This window comes from Plectropomus leopardus, chromosome 3 (genome assembly GCF_008729295.1).
Source record: "Plectropomus leopardus isolate mb chromosome 3, YSFRI_Pleo_2.0, whole genome shotgun sequence".
Classification (NCBI taxonomy): Eukaryota; Metazoa; Chordata; class Actinopteri; order Perciformes; family Serranidae; genus Plectropomus; species Plectropomus leopardus.
In genome coordinates this window covers 35,492,355-35,502,080 of record NC_056465.1, presented here as the reverse complement: position 1 = coordinate 35,502,080, position 9,726 = coordinate 35,492,355, and the positions used below count along the sequence as shown (strand labels likewise).

The 9,726-nt window shown below is 36.5% G+C and overlaps 1 protein-coding gene across 1 annotated transcript in view; it reads left to right on the top strand.

Annotated features, from left to right (window-relative positions):
- Positions 1–9,726, top strand: part of LOC121941021 (pre-B-cell leukemia transcription factor 1-like) — a 141,422-nt gene that overhangs the window by 87,216 nt on the left and 44,480 nt on the right. Inside the window, 3 exon segments of the mRNA XM_042483717.1 lie at positions 3,029–3,188; positions 5,805–5,917; positions 9,288–9,377. Coding sequence (XP_042339651.1) covers positions 3,029–3,188; positions 5,805–5,917; positions 9,288–9,377 — 363 coding nt within the window.

Sequence of the window (9,726 nt, the reverse complement as noted above, 5' to 3'; positions counted from 1 at the left end):
GGACCTTATATATATGTTGTTGTTGTTGTTTTTTCTGAGGGATACCTTATCATATTCTGCTCAGATTTAAAATACGCTATGCCACCTGCCCAATGAGCCTGTTGTTGTTGTTGTTTTGTCTGAGAGATACCTTATCATATTCTGCTCAGATTTAAAATACGCTATGCCAGCTGCCCAATGAGCCACAGCTCTCACGCCTTCTTCAGAGGCAGACTATTAAATCAGCTCAATAAAATGACAAAAATCAACCCAAAAAACAAACAAACAAGGGATCTACTCAGCTGATCACCTAACCACAGTTCCTGTTTTAACCTCCAATGCTCTTTCTGCAGACGGAAAAGACGAAACTTCAACAAGCAGGCGACAGAGATCCTGAACGAGTATTTCTACTCGCACCTCAGTAATCCGTATCCCAGCGAGGAAGCTAAAGAGGAGCTGGCAAAGAAGTGTGCCATCACAGTTGCCCAGGTACACCACCTCACACCTCACAGCTCACCACAGCACCTGTAGGAAAACCACAGCACACACACGAGAGAGACAAACAGCATTTCTAATCTGAAGCAGCTCTGAGCGTCTTGGCAAGTAACCTAATAATAAGTTTTGTGACTGTCATGAGTACAGACAGCTCCTCTAATCTTTCACAGAAGCTTTCATTGAGACAACAAAGCGCTCAGAGTATAAATATGCCATGTCATAAGTTTGTTGTCTTGTGATTCAAACCAGACAAAGCTATTTTTGACCAATGACTTTTTGTTCCGATTGAAGTAACGCAAACCAAAGACAACACGGCTGTCATAGTTCTCATCTTATCATATAGTGAAATAAGTTTTTTTTTAATATAATTCGCTAAAATATACAAAATCCAGAGTCAGAAAAGTACCTCTGTGAGCTGTGACACAATAGTTTTAGTTGTAATCACTTTTTTGAATCATTAATATTAAATTAAACATTTGGTAAAACTTTATGGTGACCATCTTTAATAAATGGTAAATTGATAGTCGATTAAATTTGATAAAATAGTTATTTAGTGTTAACAGTTTTTGTTGCCATCACCAAACAATTAAATAATTCTTAATAATACCAATTATTAGTAATTAGTAAAGATTTAGTACATAACATTATTTCATCAATTAACTATTGGACATATTAAAACCATTTTTGTACTATATTAAGCATTTATCGGTGGTTAATAATTGCTTCGTAAACCATCTATGAAGTGTATCTGGATGGCTGTTAAAATTTCCAACTGATGATTATAAATCGTTTTTAAATGGTCAGGACTTTATGAATGAATGCATCCATGTGATGCTGTTTGTATGATTCTGTATAAACAGATCTAAAATCAGAACCGTGATAAGGAGAGCGTTCGTCCTTTTCGCAGCAGAAAAGCTTCTGTGTTTCGTGTCACTACGTTGTTTGATCGTGATGATGTCACTGCGCTACGTTAAACGTCAAACCGAACAAAAACGCACCGTGGTGCCGGAGGAATGAATGATGAATCTATCAAAACGCCTTTGCACTTTGTCAAAAACGAAATACTGTATAGAGTTTGATTGACTTATGGAGGGTTAATAAATATTTTCTTAATGTTTCTGCATTTAAAAATCTTTTGGATTTTGTAAAAATCTGATGACTAAAACAGATTCGCTTTTTGTATTATTCTTTTAATGACACAGTTTCAAAGTTTTTATCAATTATTATGTTTTATTGACTTAATCAGTCTTTTAGCTGCAGTTGTACAGCTTTGAGGGTTATAAAACATTTGAAGATACTCCAAGAATTAACATCACAATAAGCAAAAATACCAATGTAAGCGCTGGCGGACTGTTTCTATTGCAGCGTTGAAAAGGTTAATAAACACTGAAGAGTATCTACACAATCTGCATCTTCATAATGGCCACCAAAGTAATGTTTACAGATGACACAGTGAGATAAAAACTGTTAAAATAACATAAAATCATAACATTAGTAATAATAAGTAAACTTAATTCATTCTTTTATTGTTTGTTAATAGTACAAAATGAGAGTGACTAATTAACTATCAATTAACATTTTTTAATGATGGTTATTAACAAGCGTTACCAACTTTTCTATGTTTCATATGATTATGAAATTAATGTTTTTGGCTACTCATCAAACCAAGTCAAAACTATTATTAAAGATCAATAGGTTAATCATTTGTGAGAATAATAATTCCAGCTCTACAGTATATTGCCGTAATTAACAAGACCATTAGCCTGTGAGAGTCAGCAAAGCAGTGAAATGATGATTTACCATAAATCTCACAGAAAACATCTACAGACACTTGAGATGTTTTGCAGAATGCTGCTGACGAGCAAAAAGAGTCAAATATTTAGGCACCTTGTTTTTTTTCATCTTTGCATTCTAGCGCTCAAGTTGTTTCAATCCTGTGAGAATTGATAATAAGGAAAGCATCGCCAAGGTAAACAGCCGTTTGTGTTTTGAATCCATCATTTGGGAATGGATTGTTTTCTCAATTGGTTTCATTAATTTGTACCAAATGATTTGAGGATGCATCTGGGCCTGATTGTGGGAGCCGCTCGGCGGCTGAATGATTTGTAGAGTTTCCGTTTCTTGGCCATAATAAAGGAGAATGTTTACCTACTCTGTGTATTGGAAACTTTGCAGGATTGATTTGGTTTTCATTTTAATGTTGTTTATCATTAGCGCTGGGATTACCCCCCTGGCTTCATCTGGGAGTCCATTAGCGGTAATGGGTGTTAGCGGATGTTGACTGATTGGTGCTTGCGTGAGTTCTGATGATAGCTGCAGTCATGGTGACATAATGAGACTGTTATTGGCAATCATTCCATCCTGGCACTAATGCGGATTCACAGCACCAGTCTGCGTAGCCCCTACCTCTGACAAAGGCTCTCTGCAGTGTAACACATGCCATTAAGGCCATGCAAGCTAAAGACCACCCTGATACCCCCGAGTGCTTGAGAGAGGCTCTGTGTGCTGAGATTTCATGAGCGTTAAACTATGTTCTCTTGTTTTGTCTGCTCAGGTTTCCAACTGGTTTGGGAATAAAAGAATCAGATACAAGAAAAACATTGGTAAGTTCCAAGAAGAAGCCAACATGTACGCTGCGAGAACTGCCGTGAATGCGGCTAATGCATCCTCACATGGAAGCCAAGCAAATTCACCCTCAACTCCAAACTCTGCAGGTGAGACAGGAAGTCCCTGGCTCTGCTCAGCTACATTAGACATGTTCCTCCTCTCTGTGCATTACTGCAACTCGACTATCACTTTATATCAGTCTCAGGTTATTTTAATGCTGGTGATTTTTTAGGAGTGAAAGAGTTAGGACTAACTAAAAAACAGACAGTTCTCATACAAAGGACACGTCTACCGCCTGGTAATGCCGCGTCATCACACTACACATGTTAACAAGAGCAGCTCCCCCTTTAGAGCAAAGCTGTGTCAGAGATGAGCCAACCTGAGCCCCGTAACAAGTCTCCCTTTGCTTACTGTCCTTTTCTTTTCATCTTAATCTTATTCTTCATGTTTGACTTTTTAACTGTTTTCATCATGTTCTGCTGTACTGACGTTCAAACTGTGTCTGCTGATGTTCTTTACTATTGTCAACAAATCTGAATGTTTTTTTTAAATGAATGATTTATTTCAGTCACATGAGAAACAGATTATTTCACACAAATGTTCTCAATCAGTAACCGAAAAAGGAATATGCTGAAGCCCAAGATTTATTTTTGCCTTTGAGTAATCAACAGAATAACCCAGAATAACAAAAACACTAAAGAAACAAAAAAGAAATAATAAAAAAAACAAAGAACACCAAGGAAACAAAAAAGAATTAATTAGAAAAAGTAATTTATCAAAAAAAACTGTGTGTGTGTGTACTGTATATATTTATATATATATATGTGTGTATGTGTATATATACACACACACACATATATATATGCATTGTATTGCAATCATTTTACATTTTAAGTTTTTTTGTAAAAAAAAAAAAAACAGAGAGCAGCACAAATCATCACTAAGTCAATAATTCAATGTGTCAAAAATGAACAACCCTCATGAATTTTAATTTCCTTCTCTCAATAAAACAAAAACACTTGAATACAGAAAGCTTTTGTGTACAACTCCAAAAAAGTGTTTCCAGTGTTTTTAAATACACGCTGTCTGCAAGTCTTAAGGTTTAGGATCTTCTTAGAAAATGTTTGTAGAAAATCTCATGAAAAGACAACAATGTATTTATTTTTTCGGATTGCCTTTACTAACAAGTGCTGCCTGATTTATGTGATTGCTGCTCGCTGCAGAGCTCAAATCAGTGAAACACACTGTTGCACTCTGTGACATCATCCCTCGTTACCATGGACACACACACACACACAAACACACACACACACACACACTGTAGTTTTTACTCTTATCTCACACAAATAACATGTAAATACTCATTATCATCAAATCTGTGTTTATAGACAGTGGCATGGCCAACTTTTGCCGGCCAAGCCTGGCGAAAATAATTGGAGGCCAACATTACTGTTTTTAGGGGCTGTGACGCACTGAAACTAGATAACGTCTGTTGGTATTAACCATGTTCGGATAGCTTGTTGGGAAGCACGCTAAATAATGCTACAAAGTTAGGCAAAAATAATAATTCTAGGGATATATATCAATATTTTTGCAATATTTTGGCAATATCGGAGCAACACACAGACACCAAGTATCGATTTTCTTAATTATTTTAATATTAATACTACGAAAACAAATGCAACTTTTGGTAGTCTACTAGAATAATAAAATAAATTGTTTTCTATTTTTGTCCACCAATATAGTTTTAGTTTAGTTCATTTACGCACAGTTGAAAACTGCATAAAATCCAGTTGAAAAAAAAAAAGTGTCAGGAGAGGTCATGAAGCCAGAAGCTTGTACAAACGCACCCCCCTCAACTTATAAACGGCAAACAAACAAAAAACAAATAAAAGCTGCTTAATTAACATTTTACAGAAAAATACAACAAAAGATAAATAACAACAAAGAGCAGAATAAGTAACCAGTCCCAAAACTTTAATCGAAGTACACACAACACAATACAAAGTGTTACGGAAAAAAGGAAATATTTATATTTATACACATATATACAAACATCCAGAAGAAGTTCAGCATCATGAGTTGACATTACTGTTTTAGAAAATGACTCAACTTTTTTAAAAATTAGGTACTAAAAGTTTGTGACTCGGGGCCAAAAAATATATTCATAATTCTCTTAATTATATGTTTAAAATATGTTTCAGAAATATAGAGACTTTTTAGCACTTTCTAGAGGTTGTTTGCCTGTTGTTGCTTTTTTCTTACTTTTTTCTAATTTTCAGGTCATTTTCTTGTGACTTTTTAATAATTTCTTGCTAATTTTTGGGGCCACTTCTAGTTAGTTTGCTTGTCTCCCTCTTCCTGTGTTTTTGTAAGAAGTCAAGCCAGTTTGCTAAAGTATCAAACTGCTTTTCAAGTATTTCCTGGAAGTAGTTTAGCCATAACCTCTTTAAAGCACTAATATACAGATGACTTGCTTATTTCTTTGTCTGGAAGTCAAACTCGACACAAACGCCTCTTGTGTCGGGTTACAGCTGTGTCTCTTCTGTCCTCATGTGTCCGTTAGTTTCCTCTGCGGCTCCGCTCTAATTTAACAGAGCCCGTTTTTGGCTGCTAGCTAACCTCTGCATGCTGCTCCTGCAGGCTGCTGCCTGCTGGACTACTTGCTTACGCTGCTTGCTCTCTGTCTCTCTGTGATGCGACTGCTCCCTCTCTCCTTCCAGGTTCTGCTGGCTCTTTTAACATGTCAAACTCCGGGGACTTGTTCATGAGCGTGCAGTCTCTCAATGGGGACTCGTACCAGGGGGCTCAGGTGGGAGCCAACGTGCAGTCACAGGTAGGGCCGAGAGCTGCACAGCCGATAACTGAGGGGCAGAACCACCTCACTTAACAATTGTGACTTGTTGTGCGCATGTGTGACTACTATCATTTATGTCATATTTAGGTAATATAATGGCTCTTAACTCTCTTAGAGTCTGCTTAGCTAAAGGCACTATACGTGTTTGTTAAACAATGTTTATTTAAAATTGTCTCCTACATACACATATGTAACTGCACTTATTATAAAAAATCACACACTGTTGCATAAGTGTACTAAACACAACAAAACAACAGCAAACACAAGAAAAGAATTTAAAAAATCACAAAGAACACCTTCTCAGACACAAGACACTTGCATATCAAAAATGCATATCATAATTAAAACTTTTTTATCATTCTCCTAATTTGAGCTCATATATTAACCATGTTGCAAGGTTTACATCACTGAGTGCTTATTCCTATATCTATACATTGCTCACATTAAACGGTCCCCATATTTTTTAAAATTTAACTCGCCTCCCTTTTCTTACTTACTCTCGCCAAAGGAAAGATTATCAAAATGTGACTCATCCAGAATGCAACTCTTGGCCTGCTCGTCTTTTTCCAAAACATTGCAATCGACCTTTTGGTGTGCACATATCTACCATTATTTGTTCACTCTTGGCATACTTGTGGTCTGTTGGATAGAGTCCTAAAATAAAAAAAAAAAAACAGGGTTTATTGGAATGTTTTTTAGAGAAACTATTCTATTGCTTTTTTAACCTCCCAAAAAGATTTTACAGAATAAAATAGTGTCCTCTTCACCTCAGTGCATTTCGTACATAAATCTGTGAAACTCCTATAATATTTAATTTAACTGGCGTAACATATGTTGTCGTGAGTCATCTGTACTGTAACAGTCTAAATCAGGTTTGTTCGCACTTGTTAGCCGCAGAAACGGACTGTAGTAAATATGTTACATCAACTCTTGCATGATGTTTTATTACATTAAAGGAGCTCGTAACGACATTCCAAATATTAAAATCAGGGTTGTAAATGTGTCATGGAGAACCTGGACAAAAAGTCGTTGACTTTCACTATCCAATTTTCCAGTCCTGGAAAAGTCATGGAATTAGTAAAAAGCACTGAACGTTTTGGAAAAGTCTCAGAATTTTATTTTGTGTAATACATTTTTTGGTTGTAATCTTGGATAACCTTCCACGTAATGTAACAAACCAGCAATTTTTTTTTCTTTAGTTGTTGACGTAACGTAGTCTCAAAATGCAGCGATGTGTGACAATTTGTTTACATCACATATGTTTCTTAAATTGTTTACTCCCTGCGTTACGTCTCTCACTTTTTGTGTGACCACTAGCTGAAATTATATTTAAAATAGGTTTTGATACTGTTTTGTTAAAAAAAAAAAAAAAAAAACACTCAGTCAGGCTGTTAAGAAAAAATAATTTATTCTGGGTCTTTGAAATATCTTGAAAGAGTTTTGAAATTTTGCCCATGAAAATGTGTGGAAACCCTTCAATAAAACAATGGTTTTCAATATTTAGATTTAATGGATTAATGGTGTCCTGGGCAGAGAATGAGGTCACACTCCCTCTGTGTGTGTTGTAATCTGAGCTTCTCTGTTTTTTGTTTTGGTAGCGCTGTTAGCACTGCTCGCGCTGTTAGCACTGTTAGCTGCTAGGAGCCGCCTCCAACGTGAGAGCCATAATCATAGATCTGCTCTGAATTAGAACCACGTAACATGCAGTAAAAATCATAGTCTGATTCTTTTGACAGATATTTTGATTGCAAAAGTAGAAGTGGTAATTCTTGCATTTCATTTTTACTGAAAAACATATATAAAAAAGACGATAATGTGATTTTTCCAGGGTTCTGTCCCAAAAGCAAGACCCCTTACGTCTGAAGTAGGCAGGTTCTTCTCTGTAGCATCGTAATCCTTCATATATTATGTTATGTTGTAACATTTTTCCATTATCAAAAACATTACAACTCCCTGCAGTTTGGATATTGTGCTCTGATTTTAGTGATATTTGGATTAATTGTGCAGCCCTACTCTAAATGTCGTGTCGAGTTCCTTTAATACAGAAAAAAACATTAGCACCATTCTGTGGTCATATCATATATTAAGCTGGTTTACACGTAGACTTTTTGACTCTGTTGTTGTTTATCTCACCACTGTCACTTTGTCAGCACCAACCATTACATTATGTCATTTTGTCTCCAAATGCTCTTGTATAGTTTCTATTTTTATTCTATTCTCACTTTAGTTTATGTACTTCTTATCATGTATTTTTGTTACTTTCATTTCCTATCTGTATTTTCACTGTTCTTGCACTGCAGAAACTGAATTTTCCAACTGGTAATCAATAAATGTGTATCTTATTTTATCGTCTCAAACTGCTACAAATGTAAGATGTTAAACAAGCTGATTTATCTTAATGTCAACTTTTTCCTTTTTTCCCTTTCCAGCATTAAGCGAATGCAGAATTAGTCACAATTTCTTAATTTTTTAGCTTTAATTGATATATTTGCTTAATAAACATCATCTATTAGAATATTACTTTAGAGTTAAAGTCTTAAAGTACCTGATATTTACTGTGCTGAAGTAATTTTATGACATTTAATGCACCTAAGATTTAAAATAAAAATACATGTAAATACTATAAGGAAAAAAAAGCAAGCAGCAAGAATTCTGAGATTATGAGGTTTATTTCTTTGAAACATGCAACACCGCAGAAAAACTTGAAGAAAAAAAGAAGAAAAACAAGCTCTTTTTTGCTAGTTGAAGGATGCAAAGAACAAAATCTAGTTTTTCCATCCGTCCCTTCCTTCCTTGTTTTATATTACGTAACTCAAATGCTTCAGGGAAGTGTAGTGGAGTAAAACCGGATTTTGACAGAAATACTCCCAAAAATATTTAAGTACTGTAACAAAGTATTATTACTTTGTTACGTTACACCACTGCCTAAATATGACAAGCCTTATTAACATAAATGTTCTCTTGTGTTTGCTACGTCTAACTTTAACAGATTTAACTAACCATCATTAATGTGAATAATCACAGCTGCTGTTTTTTCCTGCTATGACGAGTTCAAATGTCTGTGATAAAATACTGCACGGGCTCGTACCAGCGTCACTGCAGAGCTTCTTCACTGTCTCAAGGGCGCGATATTTCCCAAAATGTGCTCACCATGTGAATACTTTTTATTTTAACAAGCAAAAAGCTGAAGTTTTTTAATCTTTTTTTATTTCCTTTTTGTTTGATTGGACCTTATTGTCTCCGGCGTGCATCAGTGTATTCCTGTCTGCCTCGGCGTCTTGTCATCCCCCTCTCTGCTCTATCGTGTTGACTCTGACCTTGCTTTGTTTGTTGTTTCTGGATGTTTCAGGTGGATACCCTTCGCCATGTTATCAGTCAGACAGGCGGATACAGTGAAGGACTCACAGCCAACCAGATGTACAGTCCGCAGGGCATCAATGTAAGGATTCTTTTTTTCCTTCGTCTTTCTCTCCCTACCAATTATTTCAAAGCCATAGGGCTCAGAATGCCACTTAGTGGGACTTGTCTCTGCTCCATGGTCACCTAGTTGATTGCTGCTGTATCGCTCGCGCCATGGGCAGCGCGCTGCCCGGCGTACGCAGGCGTGTGGCCGGCCACACACATGCAGAGCCGCCGTCTGAGCCTGTCATGTCGGATCAGGTCTGGCGTAGCACCTGCAGCCACGTACAGTCAGCCGTGAGCGAACTGCACAAACAGGTGACACCTCCTGCACTGGACTTCAAATCCCTCTGACCACCTGACCCCGTGATTAGCGGCCCCGAGGCCAG